General features: G+C 41.7%; 1 protein-coding gene and 1 long non-coding RNA gene across 4 annotated transcripts in view; one reads left to right on the top strand and one right to left on the bottom strand.

Annotated features, from left to right (window-relative positions):
• Positions 1 to 5,500: 5,500 nt before the first annotated feature.
• On the top strand, positions 5,501 to 24,186 carry SPATA2 (spermatogenesis associated 2). 3 transcript variants are annotated; one of them, XM_042463445.1, is made up of 3 exons: positions 5,501 to 5,647; positions 19,019 to 19,424; positions 20,640 to 24,186. In XM_042463445.1, the coding sequence occupies exons 2-3, from the start codon at positions 19,107 to 19,109 to the stop codon at positions 21,879 to 21,881; spliced, it is 1,560 nt and encodes a 519-aa protein (XP_042319379.1). In that variant the 5' UTR covers positions 5,501 to 5,647; positions 19,019 to 19,106; the 3' UTR covers positions 21,882 to 24,186. The 3 variants fall into 3 exon arrangements, with proteins under 3 accessions (XP_042319379.1, XP_042319380.1, XP_042319382.1); XM_042463446.1 differs by having other exon boundaries at positions 19,022 to 19,424; XM_042463448.1 differs by lacking the exon at positions 5,501 to 5,647 and adding an exon at positions 16,602 to 16,730 and having other exon boundaries at positions 19,022 to 19,424.
• Positions 7,221 to 26,622, bottom strand: part of LOC121928565 — a 32,895-nt gene continuing 13,493 nt past the window's right edge. The window contains exons 3-5 of the long non-coding RNA XR_006103522.1: positions 14,211 to 14,282; positions 10,899 to 11,070; positions 7,221 to 7,476 (exon numbers count right to left, since the gene is read on the bottom strand). This is a non-coding gene — a long non-coding RNA (uncharacterized LOC121928565). The remainder of the gene's footprint in view (positions 7,477 to 10,898; positions 11,071 to 14,210; positions 14,283 to 26,622) is intronic.

Consider the following 26,622-nt stretch of genomic DNA (forward strand, 5'->3'; position numbering starts at 1 on the left):
GTATCCTTCTGGAACGCCTGAGGGAGTTGGGTATTGGAGGCACTGTTCTACAGTGGTTCTGGTACTACCTCTTGGGAAGATTCCAGATGGTGGTGCTGGGAGACAGTTGCTCCTCTAAAAGAGAGCTAAAATTTGGCGTCCCCCAGGGCGCCATCCTGTCTCCCATGCTGTTTAATATTTACATAAAGCCACTGGGCGAGATCATCCAGAGTCATGGGGTGGGGTGTTATCAGTATGCCGATGACACCCAAATATATTTCTCTATGTCTCCTACTGATGCAGTAACTAAGGATGGCATCTCTCCTCTGAATGCCTGTCTTGGGGTGGTAATGGACTGGATGAGGGAAAACTGACTCAAGCTGAATCCAGGTAAAACGGAGGTACTTGTTATTGGAAACCCAAACCCGGAATGGAGTTATGTCAGCCAGTTCTAGATGGGGTCACACTTCCCCTGAAGGACTCTGTCCGCAGCTTGGGGGTGCTCCTTGACTCCCAGCTTCAGCTGTCAGTGCAGGTGGATGCGACAGTCAGGAGCACTTGCTACCAGCTTCGGCTGATACACCAGCTGTGCCCTTTCCTGGGGACCTTGAAACAGTAGTACATGCACTGGTAACCTCTCGCTTGGATTTCTGCCACGCGCTTTACTTGGGGGTACCTCTGTGCCAAGCTTGGATACTTCAGATGATACAAAACAAGGCAGCAAGACTAATCACAGGTACTTTCCAGAACGATCATATAACACCTGTTCTGAAGTCCCTCCATTGGCTGCCAATCAGTTTCCAGGCAAGGTACAAAGTGTTGGTGATTACCTTTAAAGCCCTACATGGCCTGAGTCCAGAATACTTAAAGGAGCGCCCTCTTCAGTACTGCCCATCCCACATATTAAGGTCCTCAAGTACGAACCTACTTGCCAAAAAGAACTAGGCTAACTTCTGTCACTCAAAGGGTCTCCTCTACTGCTGCGATAAAGTTGTAGAACGACCTGCCAGAAGAGATCCACCATATTCCCACTCTTACAGCCTTCAAAAAGGCTTTTAAAATGGATCTCTTCCGGCAGGCCTTCCCAACCTAGCTAATAAATTCTAGGTTCCTTCCTTTGTGTATGTTTACAAATATGATCTCAGTTTTGTGATGTATGTCTCTCTGCCCACCAAATTGTTTTTACCGTAATTTTAACCTAATGGTGTATAGCATTTTTTTGTTTTAAACCTTTGATTGTTTAATTGTAGTTTTAATATTGGGGAGGGGATTGGGAAGGGATCAATTAGTATTTTATTGTATTTCTAATGCATTTTTAATGTTGTAACCTGCCCGGATTCCTAGTAATTGGGTGGGTAATAAATAAGTCATCTATTATTATTATTATTATTATTATTATTATTATTATTATTGTTGTTGTGAGGTAACTGAAATAATTTCTAGTTTCACTATTCCAGAAACCTGGAGTGTATGTATTTCTGTACAGTCTGATAATGGGTGAGAATTGTGTGGCTCACCATATATTGTTGCCGTAGCCAGCATAGCCAATGATTAGGAATGCTGGAAATTGCCATTCACCAACATCAGGAGCATCATACAATACAACCAGGGCTGAAGTCCAAATGTTAGTCCCAGCTAGAGCAGACTAATTGAATCATTAAGTGTTGCCTTACCAAATTCTCATTGATTTAATTAGTCAGTTCTTGTTGGGACTGACAACTGGATTTAGGCTGATGGCTTTTTAAAATTGTATAATTTTTTTAAAGAAAGTGTGCTGGATATATATGAATTTCTAACAACATATAAGACAGGGAGGGCTAGACCCCATTTGCTTTTCTAGTGAAACCGTAAGAATAATTGGAACAGGAATTAGGACATGTAGGACTTTATTTTTCTTGTATAACCAGCCCTTTTCCAGGAAGCACAGGGCGTCTTTCAGGGGATTACCCCCATTTTATCATCATGATCACTGTGTACAGTGGGCAAGGCTGAGCTTGTAACTGGCCCAAGATTCCCAGAAAGTTCATGGTTCAGCAGGGACTTTCCAGTTCAACTTAAATGGCAGACTTTTATTGTTCTGTTCTCCTGTCTCATTTAGAGATAGTTTCCAGACCTTGTTGTCATCTTCCTTTTGTGCCCTTCCTAGGTTTCCCCACTTCTTCCATCTTGTACTCTTTCCTGAGAAAATTCATCATTAAGGAGGATAAGACGAAATGCTCACACAGTTACGGGATTGCAGGGGGTCCTGACAGGGCACCCACAAATTGTTTCAATGGGGAAATTAATTTATCTCAGTAGGAAGCAGAGAGAAGGCGTCAGTAATATAAAGCTGGGACCTCAGCCTTTGTATAATTGTTCCAAACCCAGAGAACTCCAGAGGCGGTGTTCCAAATTAATTTAGTTGATTTTAAAATGGTAATCCACACTCACACACACACGCACACACAAACTAACAAACTAGTAGTGAGTTGCAGGTTGGCTAAGAGGTAATACTCTACTGATGCAAAGCATAGTTCCAATTGTTGGGTTACCAGAATGAGAATGGCTCAATAGCCATCTGCTACACGTGTGGTGGCCGGCTATTGGGGTGTCCAGCTGAAATCTAACAGGGATTCTGTCCGGTTTCAAACTAGACCAATTTGCTAGGCACATGCTATAGCAAGAAACAGGTAGCGAGGGCAGTGTTTCAGAAGCTGAAAGGCTTAAGCAACTTTCCCACAGGAGAAGAATGGAGTACGATCTGTGAGAATGACCAGACAATTGGCATGAAAGTCATCACCCAAAAAGAATTTCGTTCCTGGAAGGAAGCTCCCTTTGACTGCTGTATAAAAACAATCTCTAAGTCCAGCTCCCTACCATCACCCTCCTCAGTGAAAGGATTATGCAGATTCCGATTTTAAGAAATCTCAGCTAAGTCCTCTGGCTTCTCCCATACTGAACCATCCGGATATCCTCATGTGGTATGGGAAGTTTCCTGTGCTGGGGAGTCCCCTGGTGGCAACCTGCTGCAACCCGTCCCTCCACATTCATGGGGGTTAAGGGCGCAAGACCATCATGAAACTGGGAAAACCATGAATAACCCACTTGCCCAGGAAGGCAGTTAAAGGGATGGTGGGCAGGAGAACCAGAGCAGGAGCGCATGCACTCCTCTCCTTTTCCTGCCCCCTGTTCCTTCATCTGGCTCCCCACCCCTTCCCAGAATGGACAGCTGCCTTTCCACAAGCAGCTCTCCGTCCTGGAAAAGGGGGGAGGACCATTTCCCACGGCAGAGAGCTGCTTGGGGAAAGAGCCACCTCTCTGTCCTGGAAAAGGGTAGAGGATCGATTCCCCAAACCCCTTCTCACGGTGGAGAGCTGCCTGGGGGAAAATGCAGCTCTCCATCCTGGAAACGGGCAGGATTGGCATGTGCACCCTTCCTGGCTTCTCCCAACTGGGCTTTTTCCCTCCCAGGAGGGAGTAGTAGCAATTGTAGTAGTAGTAGTAGTGTGTGTACAGCAGCCTTGACCTTGTTAATGATCAAAACCACACGTGTCGAAGCCATGAATGCTGAGGGATAACTGTAATATCAAAAGGTCAAAGAGAGGTGATTGTGGGATCCTGGGGTAACAATACCATGAGCCATTGATCTGGAAACACCCCTAGTCTAATGCTCTAGCCATCAGAGACTAATTTAAGATCATATTCTGCAGTTAAAATCAAGGAGAATAAAGTCATTCTTGGAGCACTCATTCTTACACAGCCTGAATGGCACGGTTCATAAACAAGAGTGTGGTATCAACAGATTTGCGGACACTTTTGCAAAAGGTTTTTTTAATGGGGGGGGGCATTTAGAGCAGGAACCCCAAACAACCCAACAAATTGCTCAGTGGCCACAGAACTCTAGGTATCCTTTGGGATGGGGTTATGGGGAAATAGCGCATGACCAGTTATTGACCTTCCATAGTTACACTAGGCCTGGAAATGCAAAGGAAAAAAAAAAAGGGGGGGGGGAGTGATGAGGCAAGAAATTCACTATCAGTTTCTTCTTTCTCTGTTGGCAGTAAGGTAATGGAGCAGGTTCTTCAGTATCCCCCTCCAAAAAAAGATAAAACCACCACGCTTGAAATCTTCTATTGGATGGCATTTTAATGGGGTGTGTGGGGGGTGGGGGTGGTGGTCTGTATGCCATAAAAATATTCTAGTGGCCTCATGAGGGAGAATGCCCACCCTTGGACAGAGTATCCTGTATGAAGGAATAGAAGGCATGCTTATCCAATTTGCAGGCGACACTGAACTAGGGGGAGTAGCTAATACCTCAGAGGACAGGATCAAAATTCAAAATGACCTTATTAGAAAACTGGGCCAAAACTATCAAAATGAATTTCAACACAGAGAAATGTCACTTAGGGCGAAAAAATGAAATGCACAGATACAGAATGTGGGAAATCTGGCTTAACAACAGTACTCATGAAAAGGACCTAGGAGTCCTAGTAGACCACAAGTTGCAAACATGTGATGCAGCTATTCTAGGCTACATCAATAGAAGTATAGTGTCTAGACTGAACATAGTAACAATGCCACTGTATTCTGCTTTGGTCATGCATCACCAGGAATACTGGGTCCAGTTATGGTCACCACCGTTCAAAAAAGATGTTGACAAGCTGGAGCGTGTCCAAAGGAGAATTCCCTAGAATTGAGCCAAGGCAACTCAAGCCACCTCATGCTGGATTATTTCTGTAGTGTGTTATGGACCAAGGAGAGAGTCAAAAATCTCTTTACGACAACTTGGAAGCCAATCTTCAGGAGGATTTGGTGTGACTGTGTGACTACAAGTAGTTTCCAACCTTTGGTTACTATCGCTGCATCCACGCGGCAGCAATAATCCAGTTTGACATCGCTTTAACTGCCGTGGCTCAATGCTATGGAGTTCTGGGAATTGTAGTTTTGTGGAGCACCAGAGCTCTCTGACAGAGAAGGCTAAATATCGCACAAAACTACAGTCCCCAGAATTCCATAGCATTGAGCAAGGGCAGTTAATGTGGTGTCAAAACTGGATTATTTCTGCAATGTGGATGCAGCCACGGATGACCAAACAGTCTAAGGCCCAAAACACACTGCAGAAATAAACCAGTTTGAGACCGCTTCAACTGCTATGGCTCAGTGCTGGGGAATCCTGGGAATTGTAGTTTGTTGTGGCAGCAGAACTCTCTCTCTCTCTGACAGAGAAGGCTAAATGTATAAAAAAAAACTACAGTTCCCAGAATTCCTTAGCTTTGAGCTGGGGCAATTAAGGCAGTTTCAAACTGGACTACTTCTGCAGTGTGTCGTGGATCCAAGACGCCTCGGAGGTTTATGTACGCATGCGCAGTTAGATTTACAGGCCTGCCGGTGTGCGCATGCGCCTCGGAGCCTTTTTTTTAAAGGAACGCGTCTAAAATTAGATCGCGGGTCCTGCCCTTGTGCGCATGCGCCCTCCGCCTCAGGCCGAGATCTCGACATAGCAGCGGCAGCGTCCACTTCCGGTTTCCTGTTTTGGAGTTGGAGGGGGAGTATTGGGTGAGGTTGCACTTCCGGGTTGCGGGCAACTTCCTGGCTGGCTGGTGGCAGAGGGAGACCGAGGGGCAGCTCCTGTTCTTTGGTGGGAGCCGTCGCTTCCTGGTTCCTCCCTCGAGGCTCCCAGGGCGGGCAGGTGGGTATGAAGACCCGAAGGGGAAGAGGAGCCAGGGTCCCAGTCGCTGCTGGGAGGGAGAGAGGGAGCTTCCACAGGCTTCCTCGGGAGGGTTCCTTCCAGGGAGCCATGCTTGGGCTGCCCTTTGGGGCGAAGGGAGCCTCTCACACCTGTGAGCGAGGGCCTTAGCCTTCGTTCCCAACTCCTCTCCAGCCGCCCAGGGATGTGCTCCTTCCTGCGTAGGAGGTCGGGGACCCAAGTGGGCCCGGTCTGGAAACCATGCCTTTCTCACATGAGCCAGCAGTGTGATGCGGCAGCTAAAAAGGCCAAGGCGGTTCTAGGCTGCATCAATAAAAGTGTACTGTCTAGACCAGTGGCCCCCAAACTGCCCTCTTTTAAGAGAGTTTGGACTTCTCCCCCCAGAATCCAAAATTATTGGCCAACATGGCTGAGGCTTCTGGGAGCTGAAGTCCAACCTCTCTTCAAGGACATGGTTTGGGGGCCACTGGGCTTCTAGCCCAAGAGAAGTAATGCTGCCACTCTATTCTGCTTTGGTCAGGCCCTACCTGGAATACTGTATCCAGTTCTGGGTACCATAGTTCAAAAAGGATGCTGAGAAACTGGAGCATGTCCAAAGGAGGGTGAAGGGTTTGGAAACATGCCCCATGAGGAACGACTCAGGGAGCGGGGATGTTTAGCCTGGAGAAAAGAAGGTTAAGAGGTGATATGATAGCTCTGTTTAAATATTTGAAGGGATGTCATATTGAGGAGGGAGCGAGCTTGTTTTCTGCTGCTCCAGAGACTAGGACCCAGAGCAATGGATGCAAGCTGCAAGAAAAGAGATTCCCCCTCAACATTAGGAGGAACTTCCTGACAGTAAGGGCTGTTCGATAGTGGAGCACACTCCCTCGGAGTGTAGTGGAGTCTCCTTCCTTGGAGGCCTTCAAACGGAGGCTGGATGGTCATCTGTCAGGGATGCTTTGATTGTGAGTTCCTCTATGGCAGGGAGTTGGAGTGGATGGCCCTTGCGGTCTCTTCCAACTCTATGACTCTGTGCTCCAAAACACTGCAGAAAATATCAAGTGTGAGACTGCTTTAACTGCCCTGGCTCAATGCTAGGGAATTCTGGGAACTGTCATTTTGTGAGACATTTATCCTTCTCTGTCAGAGAGCTCTGGTGCCAAAACAAACTACAATTCCCAGGATTCCCAAGGACTGAGCAAGGGCAGTTAAAACAGTGTCAAAGTGGATTGTTTCTACAGTGTGTTTTGGACCTATGATTCTGTGGTTACATTTCAGGACATGCCAACAAGTGCAAACAAATGCTAAACAAATGAAATGGACACAAGTGGTCCATTTCAGCACATGCAAACAAACTGCATCCACAGTCTCACATTTTTGCAGTGGGCTTTCTAAAGGAGTATGTTGCTAACCTAGTCCCAGTCCTGGCTGACTGGTGTAAATGCCTATCAGAAGACCTGAGTGTATGAGGCAGGTTATATGGGAGGAGATGATCCTGAAGATAACCTGGACCTAAACCATGTAGGGCTTTAAAGGTAATAACCAACACTTTGTACCTTGGCAAGCAGTGGAGTGATTTTAATATTGGTGTAAAGTGATCACTCTTGGATCGATCTGGATGCCATGTTCTGAACTAGCCAAAGTTTCTGAATTTGGTACAGAGGTAGCCCAATCTATTTCTCATTGCAAAACTCCAGCGTTGAGGTTACCAGCACATGCTGTGCATGGAGTCGGGGACACAGGTGGTCCATAGCAGGACATGCAAACAGACTGCGTCCATGTTCTCTCGTTTCTGCAGTGAGGCTCCTTTTTGGGCTTTGTGAAGGATTCTGTTGGTAAAGGAGAGGAGAGGAGCTGCTGTTATCTGCCTTGGGATTTGTGCATTATATTTCAAAAATGGGAATGGGTCTGTCTTTCAATATATGGGCTTAAACAGTAATTATTCATTATATATAGTAGGAGATTTATACAGTATTGTCATTAGTAGGAAGTTTAATTGTATTTTCAAGTGTATAGCCAAATACTTTGGGGAAAGACATTCTTATTTCTATTTTATTTTGCCTTTCCTTTCCTCCCCCCCCCTTTTTTTTTCTTTCTAGAATTACTGTCAGTTTTTCTTACTTTTCTTTTTGTATGTAATTGTTGTTGTTGTGTGCCTTCAAGTTGTTTCCAATTTATGGCAACCCTAAGGGTTGTGGAGTTTTCTTGGCAAGTTTCTTCATTCATTAGGAAGTTTACCTGTATTTTCAAGTATATTCAAATACTTTGCGGAAAGTGTTGTTGTTGTTAGCTGTCCTTGAGTCAACTTCAACTCACAGCGACCTTGTGGATGAGACATTTCAAAGACCCCCCTGTCCTCAACCTCTTTACTGAGGTCCTGCATCTTCCATGATTAAATAAAATAATAATAATAAAATTTTTATTTATATGCCGCCCTTCCTCCGATCAGGGCGGCTCACAACATAATTAAAATTCAAACAATTCCAATAAAAACATATTTAAAAACAAACCAACAGATTGAGTCTATCCACCTGGCATGCTGAATTCCTCTCTTTCGACTGCCTTGCACCTTTCCTAGCATCATTTTCTTTTCTAATTGTTCATTTTTCCTCATGATGTGGACAAAATAGGACAGCCCCAATCATCTTGGCATCCAGGTAAAGTTTAAGCTTGATCTGTTCTAGAACCCATTTGTTTGTCTTCTTGGCAGTCCACGGTATTCACAGTACTTTTCTCCAGTGTGTGTGTGTGTTGTGTATCTTCATGTCGTTTTCAATTTATGGTGATCCTAAGGCGACCTATCATGTTTTTTTTGTTGCAAGATTTGTTCAGAGGTGGTTTACTGGTTGCCTTCCCCTGAGGCTGAGAGAGCGTGAGTTGCCCAAGGTCACCCAGTGGGTTTCATAGCCGAGGTGGGAATTGAACCCTGGTCTCCAGAATTGTAGTCCTTAAACCACTATGAACCACATCTTAAATGACCTGATTTTCATCTGTTGTTGTTTTTATTCACTGTCCAATTCTCATATCTGTACATGGTGATGAGGAATACAATGCCTTGAATTATCCTCACATTAGTGTTCAGTTATGTCTTTAAATTTTGTGATCTTCTCCAGTTCCTGCATAGCTGCCCTTTCCATTGCTCATCTTCTTCTGATTTCTTGACTACAGTCTGATTTCTTGACTGCAACCTCTGAACAGTTATTGCCAAGAAAACTCCATGATAGTTTTGCCTTAAGGTCTCCATAAGTTGGAAATGACCTGAAGGCACATAATGACAACATATCCGCTCAGATCACAGGTTTTGTGATGGGACTGTTACAAAATGAGTTGTGAACTATGTAAGAACACAAATAAGATTATTAAATCAAGGCAGCACCCATTTTGTTTTTTATCCCCCACTCTGCATTAATAATATACTTCTTTTTTAGGGTATATGCATTTGTAGAAGTGAATGGGGGGAAGGGGACCTCATTTAGAAAGGACTTAAAATTATACTACTGTTAGTAAAGCAGAAATTTCCACACCTTTCCACTTGTGTTTACTGAGTCTTAGCAAATCTGTTAAAAGTTACTGCCCTGATAACAGTGGGCTGAACTGTACTATGTATGATAACAAAGAGAGAAGCCTGATGTTAGAGCAAGCACAAGTACTTAGTTAAATAAAATTTGCTACTAGTAGCTAAGAATTTAAAGTCTCTCAATGAAATTGCAGAGCTGATCTCTAGGAACTAAAAATGTGCTTCAAAAAGTGGACCTGCTTCATAGAAAATTTTTAAAAACCTGTTTAGCTTTATGCATAGGTCCCATTCCCACTTACTGGAAAATCCATTTCCTGAACTGATTCTTAAAACTGGTTCAGAAAAAACCGTGGTTCCCACTATGTTTGCGCCATTTTCAGGAATCGGTTCTAGAACCAGCAAGTTCTGGGGGACAGCTTGTTGGCCTGGCCCATCCTGGCCCCAAAATGTCCAGCCCAGCCCCCTTACTGGTTTCTTTGGCAGCTGATTGGCTTCCTTGCTCCTTTTAGAAAATTTCCTGCGGCTGGGGAGGCCAGAAGGAGGTCACAGAGAAGCCGGGGGAAAGCCAGGAAGGAGGTTGCAAGGCTTCTGGCTTCTCTGTGACCCCCTTGCAGCCTCCCTGGCAGGGGAATGTTTTTTAAAAAGCCCAGGGAAGACAATTAGCTGCCAAAGATACCAGTAAGGAGGCTGAGCCGGGGCTTTTGGAGCCAGAAGAGGCCGGGTAATGCCAGCTGACTCCTGGGCCGAGCTGCCAGTGGGAACCAGGGCAGATTCGATTCTAATTCGAATCTGCCTGGTTAACACTTGGGCTAAATCGATTTATTTCTAAATAAATCAATTCAGCCCAAAAAACACTCCATTTTCCCAGCATCTTTTTGACGTGGGTTAAATGGGTAAAAATGGGCAAAAAGCATGGCCCCACTTTCTGAACCGATTTCTAAAATCGGATTCAGTGGGAACCATGCTCGTTTAACCCAAATCATGATCCGGATTTAAATGTAGTGGGTACGTGGCCTTTGAATAATCCTGTGTGTCAGCAGTTTAAAATTTGCCCTGGAGACTCCACAGTGTTCTGTCTGGGCCACGACATTTACATGTTGAAGGTATCAATAAACTACTTCTCAGGAACTGTACATCTACAGATGGTAAGACATAATTAAAATGGAAAGAGAATTTAAATATTATGCACCCGTCATCTTAGGGAAAAAAGACTTAGTTGATTCTTAGGAATTCCTCCTTTTGGGTCTAAGGCTGTAATCCTTTGCACAGTTAACATGGAATAAGTCCCTCTGAATTCAGTGGGATCTATTTCTGTTCAGACTTGTGTCGGGTTGTGGTCCATGTAACACGGCAAATCTTCAGAAGTAATTATTTTCAAAGCTAAACAATTTCATCATACTCAATACATCATTTGTTCTTGTGAGCGCTACAGTTAATTTTTCCATATGGTAGGCTTCTGTTGTGGTTTATTCTACATAAGGTAGAGATGTAGTACAAATCTGCATTTTATTTTTATTATTTTAAATACACATTTGCATTATCTTAGCATTAAAGACACTAGACTTATTGAAGAATAAGATACATCATTTTACAAGTCATTTTTTCCTTGGACAAGAAATTTGAACAGGAAAATGTCGCTTGATAGCAAGGTGATGCCACTTTCTCTCACTAAAGAGTAAGGAAAATTACCAAAGAAGGCCTTATCTTTGTCTAGATTTTGTATAATAGATTTACCTGCCAATTTTAATCCCCACCATGAATTTGAAGCTCCAGTATCTCTTGTGTGATGTTTTCTCCATTGCTGAAAGTCCACAACACATACTGTTCAATCATCCTCTTAGAAAGGACTCCTCAAAGTAGTAGTCTCTGTACCAGTGCTCATCCCTGAACCATTGGCTGGTGGCACCTGTCCATTTTCCAGGAAAGAAAGAAGCAATTGTACTCACTGGGCACATATCCCTAGCACATTGGAAAACAATATTTGCCAGTCCCTCACATCAGGTAGCCGGAGAAGCATTACTTTAAGATATGTTACTATTGCCCAATATATTTGATTGAGGGGGCAGAAACCAAGCAGAACTGGATTGCCTACGGTCATCTAATAAATTAATGACAGAGATAAGATTAGAAACAGAGATTTTCTGAAACATAACTCAGTCTTGTAGGAAATCCATTGCAGTCACTGTAATTGGTGACTATGGCGCGTTACAGACCACCCCTTTGGGGTGGCCTGTAGGTGCACCTTTCCCCGCCGGATCGGGGTCTCAGCGGCCAGAGCGGCAGCCACTGAAGCCCCGATCCGCCGCTTTCCGGGCTGCGGGGAAGCGGCAAAAGGCCCCTTCCCCGCAGCCTGGAAAGGGGTGTCCTTAGGGCTTCAAGCCCCAAGGACACCCCGTGGCGGCGGGGAGAAGGAGAAAGGGGCCACTTGGCCCCTTTCTCCTTTGGTCCGCTGGGCGCAGCCGTCTGAAGGCTGCTCCCAGCGGACCAAATCAGGAAGGAGCTCCGAAACGGAGATCCTTCTGGAGTCGCGGAAAGGGCGCCCTAGGCGCCCTGCCGTGACCCCAATACGTCACAACCGCACCGCCTCGTTTGGAGGCGGCGCGGCCGTGACGTATCGATGGCAGCGGCTGTGTGGAACGGCTGCCGCCATTTTGTGCGCGCACAGAGCACACTAGGGTTAGGGCGGTGCAGAAGCACCGCCCCCTCTTAACCCTAGTATGCGCTCCGCACGTACTTTTTAGCCCGTCTATAACGGGCCTAAGTCTGAATTAAAATTGCTTACTTCGGCACATCTTGATTAAATATTTGAAGGGGTGTCATATTGAGGCTGGAGCAAGCTTGTTTTCTGCTGCTCCAGGGAATAGGACCTGGAGCAATGGATTTAAACAATAGGAAAACAATGGCAGCCAGGCTTGTCTCAGGAACATCTAGGAGGGACCACACTACTCCGGTTTTGAGGTCCCTCCACTGGCTGCCTATCAGCTTCCGGGCCCAGTACAAGGTGTTGGTTATCACCTTTAAAGCCCTAAATGGCTTGGGTCCAAGCTGTCTTAGGGGCCGCCTCCTCCCGTACAATCCTCTCCGCGCTCTCCGGTCCTCTTGGAGTAACTTACTACAGCCTCTAAAATCTAGGCTTGCGGCGACCTCCCAGAGGTCGTTCTCTGCTGTCGCCCCCAAACTCTGGAACGACCTGCCGGATGAGATCCGTCAGATAACATCATTAGACAGTTTTAAAAAAGCGGTCAAGACAGATCTCTTCTGGCAGGCCTTTCCAGATTAACCATCCCGGACCAGGTTCCCTGATTCCCTCATTCCTCCCGTGGCCCCATCTTAGTGATGGTTGAGGATAAACAGAGGGACATCAGGGTTTTTAGTTTTAGTTTTAGTTTTTAATTGTTGTTTTTATGCATTGATATTGTGTTTTAATATGTTATATTGTTTAATACTGTCTTAAGCGGGGGAGGGATAAAGTGTTTTTAATTGTCATATTTTATATTTTACTGTTGTTAACCGCCCGGATTGGTTTGCCAGGGGGCGGTATACAAATAATAATAATAATAATAATAATAATAATAATTATTATTATTATTGTTATTATTATTATTATAAGAGATTCCACCTCAATATTAGGAGGAACTTCTTGACAGGAAGAGCTGTTCAACAGTGGAACACAATCCCTCGGAGTGTAGGGGAGTCTTTTTCTTTGGAAGTGTTTAAACAGGCTGGATGTCCATCTGTTGGGGGTGCTTTGATTGGGTGTTCCTGCATGGCAGAGTTAGACTGCATGGCCCTTGTGGTCTTGTCCAACTCTATGATTCTATGATCTTCTTGCTTTTCACTGCTTTCATTCTCCTTTTTTTCTCTCCTCACTATGGAGATCTAGAATCATAGAGTTGGAAGAGATCACCAGTCCAATCCTTTGCCATACAATCAGAGCACTCTCAACACTGTTTAGTTAATTTTGAATTCTGATCCTGCCCTCTGGGGTATTGGCAACCTCTCTGAATTTGGTGTCATCTGCAAATTTGATGAGCAGGCCCACTATTCTTTTATCTAAGTAACTGATAAAGATGTTGGATAGCACTAGACCTAAGATCGAACCCTGTGGCATCCCACTCGTCACTTCTATCCAGGATGAGGAGGAGCCATTGATGAGCACCCTTTGGGTTTGGTCAGTCAACCTATTACAAATCCACCTGTAATGACTGGGTCCGCCAGGATTCCTTCCAAGCCACAAAGGATTAATCTGGGGGGGAGGTACATGCTAATGAGAGCTTACATCACATGGTAATGAGCAGTTACATCATAGCTGACGTAAGGCTCGACTGGCCAATCAGCAGTGCCAGAGCGGCCTTTTCAAGAAAGTTCCATGAGAGAGCTTTAAATACCCTTTAGGATCCATGCTTTCTTTGTTCTCCGAGTGTGTTTGTTGGGGAACCAGCTGTGAGTCTGCAACGCACAGACTCAGGGATGCAGGTAGAGCTGGCATTGAGGAGCCACTCCTTGCACCTGAAACTCAACAAGGACTGCAAATCGCATCACTGTGTGAGTAGCTAGAAAATGTGTTAGCTAGTGCGTTTAGGCATTTGTTTTGTTTATCTAATAGCTTGCCTGAAATGAACATCTTGTAATTATGCATTCTGTACCTGCAAGGCAAGGGGCTTTGCATGAATGATATCTTCTTATTCTATTCTATTTCTTTATAATAAATATCTTTCTTTAAAGGGGTCTACTGTGCTGCTCTTGTACATGTGCCTTAGCTCGGTTGGTGATTGCTTAAGTTAGCAAGGAAAGTGTGTGCTAAGGAGGGAGAAATCGTTTGTTAAAATTCACTGGGTGGTGGCAGCGAGAATAGAGGATCTCAAGGGGTCTCATTCAGCTCAGCAGGGAGCGGGAATGGAGACCTAAGAGACCCTAGAAGGGAAATTAAGGGATCCCCTGCGGGTTAAGAGCCAAGCACAGGGTGGCTAGGTGGCTGTTTGGTCATATTGTCACTCCCACATTTTATTAGCTTTTTTGTTTGCAAGAATATCATGGGATACTTACCAAAGGCCTTATTGAAATCAAGATACACTACATCCACAGCATTCCGTTCATCTGCCAAGCTTGTAATTCAATCTGAGAGAGAGAGAGAGAGCGAGAGAAGATCAGACAGGCATGACTTGTTTTTGAAAACCTATTTTGACATTTAATAATCATAGCACTCCTCTCTAAGTACTTACAGACTGCTTAATGATCTGGTCTAGAATCTTTCCAGATACACTGCTACCTCGGGTTACGAAATTAATTCGTTCCGCCATTCCTTTCGTAACCTGAAAATTTCGTAACCCGAAAAGGCTTTCCGTTAGCACTGGAAAGCCTATAGCTGCACTTTGCAGCATTTGAATTTCGCGCCGAAATGAATTTCGTAACCCGAAAAATATTTCGTAACCCGAAACAGTTTTTTCCAATCCAACTTTTTCATATCCCGGAAATTTCGTAACCCGATCATTTCGTATCCCGAGGCACCAGTGTACTGATGTCCGACTTGAGCAGCAATTGTCTGGGTCCCCTTTTTCCCCCCTTTTTTTGAAGACTGGGACATTTCCCCTCTAGTCTAGTTCTTTTAATACTTTGGATGTAGTTCATCTGGCCCTGGAGACTTCAGTTCATTTAGAATAGCCAAGCCAGTTTTTGTAGTGGTTTCAGCATTGCATTACAACTCTGGAGACCAGGGTTCATATCCCTGCTTAGCTATGGGAACTCACTGGGAGACCTTCAGCAAGTCACATGCTCTCAACCTCTGGGGAAGATAATGGCAAACCACTGCCAAATAAATTTTGCCAAGAAGACCACATATGTTAGCCTTAGGATTGGCATAAGTCAAAAATGACTTGAAGGCACACAGTGACAGCTAAGCCAACTATTCCTATGCTGCCTCTTTAGTTATTCTGTGCTACATTTCCCCAGCTGCATTATCTGTTTCATTTCCCCCAGGTTCAGCATTGTTTTCCTTTTCCAAGAAGACCAAGGCAATGAAAGTGTTGTGTAATTCTGCCTTTTCTCTGTCTCCTATTAACATTTCACCATCATCCCTATGCAGCAGCCCTACCATTTTCTTACTCTTCCTTTTGCTATGTACATGACCAAAAAAGCCCTTTTTATTGTTTTTAACGTCTGTAAAGCCTGGGCTAATTATATGCTTTAGTTTTTCAGGCGTCCTCCTTCAACATGCTGCCAGGTTGTTTGAATCCCTCTTTTGTGATTTCCTTCCTTTTCCATATCTTGTACATGTCCATTTTCATCTTAGCTTGGATGAAAATTCTTTGGACATCCATCCTAGTTTCTTTAGACATCTCCCGTTTTTCCTCCTCATTGGAACTGTTTGAAATTCTGACTTCAATATGTCACTTTTAAGAAACTCCCATCCATCACAAACTCCCCTCTCTTGTAGTATTCCTGACCATGAGATCACTGCCAGTGTTACTGAAATCAACTTTCTTAAAGTCTGGATTGTGTGTCTAACTACACTTGGCTTCCTCTTTCTGTTTAACAAACTCCAAGAGAACATGGTCACGTCCACATATGGATCCCACCACTTCTACCCTATTAACCAGGTCATCACTGTTGACATCTTTGCTTCCTATTCTTAAGTTCATTCTTTCATAGCTTAGGCTTGGAATTTTGTGTTATCCACAAGTTTTATTTTAAAAATTAGCATATAGTTGTTTCTGTCTTCCAGTTTAGCACATACTTACTTGGTAGTAACTGCCTCTTTATTTACTCTCAGTAAACTGGGGGGAAGGAAATTGTAGTCTCAGTTGAAGCATGGCTTCAAGAGTTTCTAAATGGATTGAATGATGTTGCCATTTATTTGGCAGTGGCACAAACTGTAGTCTAGTGAGGCAAACTTGTGTGTGAAATAGACTTCTTCTTTGCCAGATATGGAAGAGAAAAGAGCCTTACAAGTTTCCATTTGTTATAACTAGTGGTTGGATTCACTTGCATACTGAGAGGCCTGGGTTGTTACCTAAATGTGGTGCACTTCTGTTATTCAGCATTTTGCCACACAAGCGTTTCCCCTTGTTTGGAATTTGTAGCAATGATAATATATAAAACAACCTAGAGATTAGTTGTTAGAACAATATGGACCATTTTCTTTATAAAATTTCAAACTAGGCAAAGGGAGGTCATAATCTTATGGAACATTTTTTAATTGTATTTTCTGACATATAGGACTACTTTTTAACCCGGGAAAATATTCTCAAAAGTTGGGGGTCGTCTTATACACTGGGTGTCGTCTTATAGAGCTGGTGCTGAAACTTCCAAGACGGAGTGGAGAATCTGCAGTTGCCGCATATGGTGGGGGGAGCTCAAAAACGGCTGTGACCACATCCCCACCATATGTAGTGACTGTATGAAAGCAGCAAGGATGGCACTGTACAAGTATGGTAGAAGAAAATCCACTCACCAGGATTTGTGGAAAGAAGTGACTTAATGCGGTACCAATGATGAGGTGAGGGGTCGACTCACTGGGAAGGTGTAAGTGAAGGACGGAGCAAGCTGCAGGTGTCCAGGACGCAAGGGGTATGGAAAAAAGAGCTGTGTTTGCACTACCGCTCTGATAGTCTTGGAGACAGGGAGGGCTGGGCAGGCAGGGAGAACTGACCAGTCCAAGCAGGCTTTGTATACAACACATTTTCCTGCTAAGTACCTGCATGTCATAAGCATTTGAATTAAAATTACCATATTGAAATCAAATCTGATGGTTTTTTAATTTTTATTTGGTGTGCATTGGAAGAGGGGTAGTCTTATATGACGAGTATATGCCAAACACTAACTGGAAAAGTTGGAGGTCGTCTTATATGCCCAGTCGTCTTATACAGTGGAAAATACGGTAGTTATCCATACTGGTAACATTTTTGGCTACAGCCCTGGTTTTAGGTAGGTTAGGGTTAGGCAGTTGTGCTACTCTAGATATTCTTAGACTTCAACTCCCATTATCCCTCACCATTGTAGCTCAGGGATTAGAGAAGATTCTATTATTATTTATTATTATTCTTTATTTATATAGTGCTGTAGATTTGCACAGCGCTGTACATGCAAAAAATAAATAGATAAGAGTAAACCTACCTATGGCTTACAATCTAAGAAATAATAGGATAATAAATATAAGATACATAGCATCTGTCTAGAATATTTGGCAGCTAAAATAGTCAATGCAAATTTAGGCTTTATTAACAGAAGCACAGTGTCTAAATTGAGGAAAGTAGTAATACCACTGTGTTCTGCCTTGGTCAGACTTCACCTGGAATACAGTTCTGGGCACCACAGTTCAAAAAGGATGTTGACAAGCTGGAGTATATCAAGAGGAGGGTGACTAAAATGTTGAAAGGTCTGGAAATCATGCCCTATGAGGAGAGGCTTAGGTGCTAGGTAGGTTTAGCTTAGCAAAGAGAAGGTGGTATGATTCCCTTTTTAAATATTTGAAAAGATGCCACAGAAGATGGAGCAAGTTTGTTTTCTGCAACTTTAGAGATTAGGACCTGGAACAGTTGATTCAAACTACAGGAAAGAGCTTCCATCCCAACATTAGGAAGAACTTCCTGACAGTAAGAGCTGTTTATCAGTGGAACATACTCCCTTGAAGTGTGGTGGAGTCTCCTCCTTTGGAGGTTTTTAAACAGAGACTGGATGGCCATCTGTTGGGAGTGCTTTGTGAGTTCCTGCATGGCAGGAAGTTGGACTCTGCAATTCTATGATTTTAAGACTTACATGGATCATGCCTTCACTTAATAGCAGGTGTACAATGGTGTGTGTTCTTTTTATGTATAATTTTCTATATATAAAGTTAGACTGACTTCAAGGAAGTTTTAGGTTATTTTTGTTCTGTATGTGAAGAAAATGATTTTCTTTTTCATGTAGTAGTACAACTGGGGTGTTTGAGGATCATCCTGTTCATATGACTTTCAGAAGAACTGTAAGATTTACTAAGATAATGTTGATACTGTATGAGAAAAGCTTTGAATACTCAGACATACTATATAAATAGCAGTGTGTAGAGAGATCTTGTAGCACCTTTGAGACTACCTGAAAGAAAGAAATTGGTAGCATGAATTTTTGTAGACTTCAGAGGTTGTGCAGACAGGCAAGGAAAGCTGGCATGGGGGCGAAGTTGGAGCATAGTGTCCATATGATGCATGCCCTGACTCCACCCCTAGGCCAGTGTGACATCACACACTGCACCACATGGTGCGCAGCATCACGATGCTCGTCTGGCACTGTGTCTGCATAATGCTTTTTGCAGCTCCTATTTGCACCCTGCAAAACCAGATTGGGGGCCCAATCTGGTTGTAAAAGAGATGGTCTGCATAGTCCCCAAATCTACTTCCTCAGATGCATTACTTCACAAGTAGACTGAAGTCTATGAAAGCTCATGCTGCCAATTTCTTTCAGTTAGTCTCAAAGGTGCTACAAGAGCTCTCTATGTACTGATTCTACAGACTAACACATCTTTATCTTTGAATTCTATCACTATATAAACACCAGAGATTATTCTTTGTTATTTCGGTTCATCTGTATCCAGTAAGATGTGGTTGTAATCTCATATTTTGTCTAGGTAGCATTTAATAATTCACATGGTCAGAATAAGCTCTTGCTAAATATAAAACCATTCAGGGTGATTTCTTGGTACAGATACAGCTGAATACCTAATGTTTGCAGTGAAATGCTAGACTAACTTTTATTTTATGTGAGAGATGCAAGAAACAAAGAGAACCCATTGCTAGCTATAAATGCTTTCATAAATGCTTATAGTGTTTTGAGGAGCATTTGAGTATTATTGAGATAAGTTACTTGAATTTCCTTTCTTTCAGAAGATTCTGCATTGCTGATCAGCCTGTCTCAAGGAAGCAATTGAAGAGATGAGGTAGCTGCTCTCAAGTGTGTTAGAATCCACTACAAATGGAAGCAAAATATAAAGACGATGTATTTAGAAAGTATGTACAATTTCATGAATCTAAACTGGATACCTCTGACAAGAAGCAGCGCCCAGTTAGTGATGAATATCTACAAGTGGCAGCTTCAGCCTTACTCTGCTTTCCCAAGATTGATCCTTTTTATAGATTCCGGCTGATTAAATTTTATGAGATTGTTGAAAATTCTCTTAGGTCCTCAAAGTCTTCAAGTTTACGTTCTCTCCAGAGTGCATTCAAAGTTCTGGAATCAGTTGGAGTTAATCTTTTTCTTTACCCGTGGAAGAAGGAATTTAAAAATATCAAGGTAAGATTGTGCAAAAATGTCAGCCTTTTTGTAATCTATTTATGCTTTGGTTTCTTAGGCTGTGTGTATTATCTGTAGGATAGCATTGTCTGAAAAGCACCAGATTGGAGAGGGCTGGTATAGACTGTAGTGAGTCTAATTGATTCTAGAGTTTATAAAGTATTTGAAATGCAAAGCAACTCTTCACTTTTCTGCACCAACATAAAATTAGTGCAATGAAATAGAGAGTACCTCAAAAGCATGTTTCAGAAGTTTATACTAGTGAAAGTCTTGGCTTATGAGGATCGTCAGTTAAGTGCCTATTTGTCTCTTATTCTTCTAAAGTAAAATTCCTTCTTAAATACCTTTTAAGAAGTATTTTCATACATGTTTTTATTCTGATCTAAAATGGTCTGTTCAGAGCAATGTCTTATCCTCACAGGAACCCTGTATGCTTGAATAAGAAATGAAGGAAGGTCACACAGATGTTACCATAGCCACATTGCAATTTAAAAAAAAAAATTAGCCATTTTTTAGCCCTGATTTCCATGATCAATCTTGTCAATTCTTCTTCTAGGTTTTCGTTAATAGCTTCCTCACATTTGCCTAAAATGTTAAACGCAAAGAATTTTGGTGTTTTTCTTTAATGCACTATTCTGTCTTTTCTCACTTCTCCAGTACTACTCATGCCTTAAAGATGAAAGTAAAAGTCCATAATCATAATATTCAGAGTGAGAATAAACAAATAAGATCAAAGGGGACTATTCAGTGTTAGTCTCTCATTTTTTTCAGAACTAATTCATAAAATATTTGTTAGTTGAAACATAATACTATTTCAAAACTACACAAGCAGTCAGAAATCATCTGCTGTCCTAACTTTTCCTGGTAAATGCTGACACTTGCATGAAAATACTATTGACAGAAGGAAATCATAGAAGACACATGATATGAAGATATATTATGAAGTACCAACGGTACTTCTGTCAGTAAGCTTGTATGTTGCAAAGGCTGGTGTAAATAACAGGGGTGGGGGAACGAAAGAATGACATTTGGAAAGTTACTGAAAAAGTTGTAATGCCTTTGTTATCTATAGAATTCCTTTCAGTGTTGGCCAAAAAGCCTTTTTTTATTCAAAATGATTGATCCCTCTTGTGGTTATACCACATAAATTGTTTCAGAATTATATTTGAATGATGTTTGCATTACTCTTTCTTTGTTTCTTTTCTCTGTATTCAGACCTATACAGGACCTTTTGTTTATTATGTGAAATCTACATTATCTGATGAGGATATAAGACATATACTGAACTCGATGGGCTATGTCCAGGAACTTGGAACTGTGTATAAGCTTAAAGAGTTGGTGGATACCCTTCAGGTCAAGATGGTATCATTTGAACTTTACTTGGCCAAAATAGAGTGTGAACAATTGATTGAAATTCATTTGCAAGTGAAAGATAAAGGTTATTCAGAACTTGACATTGTAAAGGAGAGAAAAAATAGCAACGATGATGTCCGAGGCTGCTCCGATGCTTTGAAACGCCGTGCAGAATGCAAAGAGAATCTAAATACTTCCATGTCACGAATGGTACTTCAGAAATCTGCTAGTGAAAGAGGCTCTAAAGATTACTTCAAGCCCAAAGTTAGCAAACCTTCTAAATCAGTGGATGCATATGATAGTTACTTGGAAAGCAAGAAGCCACCTTTAATGACATCACTGAGTCTCAGAAAAGAACCCATTTTAGTTGATACTGAAGATGATATTAAAGATGAAATAATTCGTCCATCACCATCTCTCCTTGCCATGTCAAGCTCTCCTCATGGATGCTCTGATGAATATTTGCCAGTTCCATCTCACTCCAATGGTGTATTAAGAACAGGTATTCCATATGGCACTTACTATTCCCCTCAAGATGATTTAGATTTATATACTGACCCTGATTCCCGAAGTATGTTTAAGAGGCAGGAATCCACTAAACATGATGTATGGCTGCTAAGAAATGATGCCAATCCAACTTATCATAAACGTACACATCTAGCCAAAGAGATGACTTCCCTTAAGTGCCAAAATTGTGGATTAACTTGTGGCGCCTCCATTTGCCAAAAGTGTGACAACTTGCTCATCTGTAGGCAGGAGTATCCAGCAATGAAACAGAGCAGCTACTCAATGAAAACTCTTTCAAGTGAAGGCATATCATCTGGATCTGGTATAAGGGAAAAGCCTCAGTATATGTTGCAGACTCAGGAACGAGGGTCTCAGTTCAGTTCAAAGTCCAAGCCTTCGAGTTCTTCACGTTGTGGCTTTTGCAATCGATCAGGAGCTACAAACACATGCACTTTTTGTTCAAAAGTTTCCTGTGATACTTGCCTCAGTGCTTACTATTATGATCCCTGCTGTCGAAAAAGTGAGCTTCACCGGTTCTTGCCAAACAATCAGCTAAACTATAAATCAAACCAGTTGTCACATCTGGTTTATAGATAGATTTTTAATCTTGGGGTGAGATATTCTATATATTGGGACAAAAGGGCTAAAAATGAAAACATACTGATGTTGCTGGTAAGAAGTATCATCCTACTGACCTCTTAGGAGAAAAACACCCTAGACTCATGCCCTATTGTTAGACAAATACATCTTAACATGTGTGCCCCATCCTTGATGATGTGATATCACAAACGTTGTCTATACCATAGTTGCTGCTGCTACTATTACTCTTTTAGGTGATTCTTAGCTGCTTTTCTGTTTAGTTGGGGGAGAAATGCACTTTTTCCTTTTAGAAGCAGGCAGATGTTGCAGTCCTTTCCCCCCCTAAAAGGCATCCTATGTCTTGTTTCATTGCTGTCTCTGCCTCATCCATATAGCACAGCATCAAAGTAATAATTTAAAAGACAACTATGGAATTAAGAACACTGTTTTCAGCCCATTATAAAATTGTCTGTTTTAGTAACTTGTACAAAATATTCATGAACTTTTTTTTGCCAAAAATGTTTGGTTTTAAAGTAAGAAGACAGATCCATTTCCTGAGTTCTAACAAGCAAATCACCATTTTTTTGGTCTTCATGTCTCCTTTTGCCCCCTCATTCCAGGATTTCTATCAAGCTTATAAAATCAAATTCTGAATGGAGCCTTTATTTTTCCATTGTTGTCAATACACTTGTGTTTTTTTAAAATGTTTTGATATTATAAAGAAGTGAAACTATGTGTTACATTATGCCTGAAGTGTTGTCTTTCCCCTATAAGTAATTATTGAATTCACCTTCTGTTCCACATGTATAATATCCAATTCTTTCTACTGTAAATAAGTGATTTGGAAGCAGTTTATTTTTTAATAAATATATTCAGTATGTTGTGTGTTTTTTAAAAAAATAAGGTCATGTAATTGAAGTTTCTGGGTTATTTCTTCAGGTAACATACTTTCCCTTGTACTGTATTTCACCTACAGCTTATTACAGCTGTTGTAGACAGGTGTTGCTCAAAATCCATATGTCACTTTACTATTTTCTCCTGGTTTAAAATTCTATCTTTTGAATCATTGTCAGTGGGATATGTAGTTTCATGTCTTCTCTTCCATACACAAGTGAAGTTATTTCAGTAGTAATGAATTTGGCTCCTAATAGAACTTAAAAAGACTTGGTCACACATATACACAGTCTCCCTTTAAACTGCACAGAGCTGCACCCCACGGCAAATCTGTAGCATTGTTCAGTGGTGACCCTTAAAAATGGATTGTGTTATTCCAAGTCAAGTAAAATTTCTCAGTTGTGGAGGTGAATCTAAATACAGAATTTAATTTTGGCCTAGAGGCTATCTGTCCTTTCATCATTCATCCTTAATCTTGAATGATTATGCCATTGCATTAGATTTTGAGCTTTGTGGCAAACCACTATCACCCCTAACTGTACATTTTAAAAGCATGGTTGTAAACTCTAGGATTTGTAAGAGTCTGTAATACTTTTTTTCCTTTACATGTCAAACTTGTATAAATGACTAGTGATTACGTTACGAGTACAAATGCAGAGCATGAGCAGAAACAAAGGGATTTAGCAAACAGTTGTAAATGTGCTGAAAATCTAATGTCAGAAATGAACATCAAATGTACAGTCTCAAAAGATTTTTATGGAGAGTTACAAGCAGTAAAGTAGTACCAATAAAATGATACATGATCAAGAAAAGAATACATGCTCAAGAAAAGTAGGAATGAGATTATTGCAATGGCATACTGCATCAGTTTTTATTTTAAGTTTTTGCAGGTAAGTATTAACTTGCTGATCAGGAAGGTGAGTGAAAAATCATTGCTAAACTGAGTGATTATAGTTTTTCAAAAATTTTGATGGATTTTTAAACAAGTATATATTAATATAACTGTAGATACAGTGTGTATATAATGCCAAACTTAAAACGATTTTATTCTTTCTAAAAGTGTCAGCCTGTAGAGTTCATTTTGACGTGTTCTGTTTCTCTTCAATCTCTTAAAGCATCATGCCTGTCTTTTATTTGGCTGCTATACTGTATAGCTTCTAGTTTTCTCCTGTTAGGATTCCATATTGCTACTCACATGACACTAAATGAACAAAAACTGTGATGCCACGTAATTTATACAGTGAACTTAGCAGGGACTAATTATTTTGCTTTAAAAAAGAAAGTCCTGTGTACATATTTGTCATGGAAAACCTGTAGTGCAGAACAGTGTTAAATTGCAAGTGATACCATGCTAAATATATTTTTATGTGTATCTTACTGTATGAGATTGCTGTGATCAAGACAGTAAAATGTGTTAATTTAAAATGCAGTTGCTTGCCATCTGATTTGTTAAACATCTGAATTGTTGTACTAGCATTTTTAAAGAAGCACTTCGTTCTCCTAAGAACTTACTTTTTAGAAGGAGTGTTCCTGCCGAGACTGTTCACATGCCATGTAATAGCCAACTTCTTCATGCTACCAATAGTCCATGGTAGAATGGAGTTTACCCTGCCCGTTCCAAATCCCATTCTAGCTACTCTTCTGCTTGGGCTAACCATCATCCTTGCAGATTGAAAATATTTTTAAAACTCTACTAGGCCACATAAAAATAAAAAGTGGGATAGGATGTGGTTGATATCAAAATGACACATTAAAACCTAAAACATGCAGACCAAATCTGAAATGAAACATCTGAAGGGGACTGGCTGCAGAACTTGTATACACTGAAAAGTCCTTTTTCCAGTAAAGTTACTTGTGACTAAATTAAGCATCACCGGTTTGAATAGCATTGCGGTCTACATGGCAGAAATTAGTTTGGATCCAGACTCATCATGGACAAGCAGGTAAAGTTTAATCAGCTCCCCCCAACCCTTTCACTGAAGAAACATGCATTACTTTAAAGTCAGCCTTGTAACGGAGTATCCATATGGGATTTGCAGACACTTGATGAACCATGCTGAAATTGTCTGCTTGAGCAATGAGGGACAGTCCAAAATCCTAGAGTTGCTTCATATGAGAGGTGCTTGTTTTCATATAGATCTGTAGCTCCTGTGACAGAGATGCTAGCACTGATACTGCATTGCTTATAAAATGTATATGTGTGTGTATAAAGCAAGGGGAGCTGACAAACTACAACCTCTGAGATCCAGGTGTAGGAGATAGGATGGGTGGCTGCCAACAGGAGCTTAGTTGCCACAGGAAAGGCTGAAAACATTCTTTTGAGGAAAAAAGTAGGAGGGAGGGAATAAAAGCTAAGGTTAAATACAGTGATCAACAGCAATGTCTTGCTATCTTAAGGGATGTTCTACGATACACATTCATGCACAGCATTCTAAATAGCAACTTGCATGGGACAGGAGGAGTAGAAATCTGTACCAGGAGCCCTGGTGGCACAATAGTTGAATGATGGTACTGCAGCCATTCACAGTCAAAGGTTGCGGGTTCGATCCCAGGCAGGGCTCCAGGGTCCACCCAGCCTTGCATCCTTCCAAGGTCGCTAAAATGAGTACCCAGCTTGTTGAGGGCAATTAGCTTACACATTGTAAACCGCTTAGGGAGTGCTTAAGTACACTGATAAGCAGTATAGGAATCTACTTGCTATTACTTGCTATGATCTCTGGGGAAATAGAATGGTGGAAGGCCTTGAAGCTATTTTGTTTTGGAGCTGGCCCAATAAATTATTGCAGCTTTGTGGACTTTGCATTTTGTTATACTGTATTTTTCTGCAAAGCGAACTCTGCTACTCCTGAATATGTTTTAGAGAATTATTTGTTGAACTTGGAGGGCAGGAGCATTTTGATTCATCAGCAGTGGGCAAGTGTACTATTTTCAAAAATGTGTTGTCTATTTTAAAGTAATGTATAGCCTTAAATGATTTTAAAAGCTAATTGGCAATAAAGTACAACAAAGATGACCATGGAGTTAGATGCATCTCAGGAGGATGGAACTGTGCTTATCTGGGGAAGGCACCTGTCCTAACCACATTGGATAGCAGCTGTTTATAACATTACTCTCTGAATAACTGGGTGGAATGGAGGAGGCAAGACAGAATTTTTATGAGGGTCCCTATCCCAAAATTATGTTTGATATTCCTATCCCCTGCAATTTTCTGAGACCAGCCATTGTAAACCAAGGATGAACATAGAGTGGGTGAGATTTAGCTGATATGAAGAAGGCACGCTCTCTACCATTTACAAAGGGGGCTGAGGAAGAGAAAGAAGGAGGGTATGTCCTGGTAAGACAAAATATTGCCTTTACATACTGTAAAACTGAAATCTTGTCTCAAAATATGTGCACTGCCTTGCACAAATCTTGAATATTGTGGCTTCCTGCACTTTGTCTGTAAAAAGCATTATTTCTGAATAATAATTGCCAACTGTAAGGTCAAGCAAGTAAATCATAGCTCCTAACTAGTTTAATGTCTGATTTGTTGATTCTCTTTGTAAAAAATAACTTGGCAGTTGAAATGCATTCATTCATTGTTTCTCCCTTTTCTTACATTTTTATTCCCAACGATTCTTGTAAGGAGGCCAGAGTCAAGGCTGGCCCTGCCATTAGGCCAAGTGAGATGGGAGTTGAGGAGAAGGATGTAAGGTATTGAAGGGCAGAACTATGTGTGTGTACCATTCAACTTGGAATGAGCCATTTAAGCTAGGCTACTGCCAGCGTTTATTCTACAGCCAGTCTACTTGATATCTGAACATGAAATGGTGACCATGCTTGTGTGTTGCCTTAGCTCACAGTCAGTAATCTTTTCAACTGAGCC

This window comes from Sceloporus undulatus, chromosome 4 (genome assembly GCF_019175285.1).
Source record: "Sceloporus undulatus isolate JIND9_A2432 ecotype Alabama chromosome 4, SceUnd_v1.1, whole genome shotgun sequence".
NCBI lineage: Eukaryota > Metazoa > Chordata > Lepidosauria > Squamata > Phrynosomatidae > Sceloporus > Sceloporus undulatus.

What these genes read in the sequence shown, in the direction of transcription:
- SPATA2 (XM_042463445.1), top strand. Translation starts at nt 19,107, where the DNA reads ATGGAAGCAAAATATAAAGACGATGTATTTAGAAAGTATGTACAATTT. An exon ending in AGGAATTTAAAAATATCAAG is followed by an intron (nt 19,425 to 20,639) that starts GTAAGATTGTGC and finishes CTCTGTATTCAG; the next exon opens with ACCTATACAGGACCTTTTGT.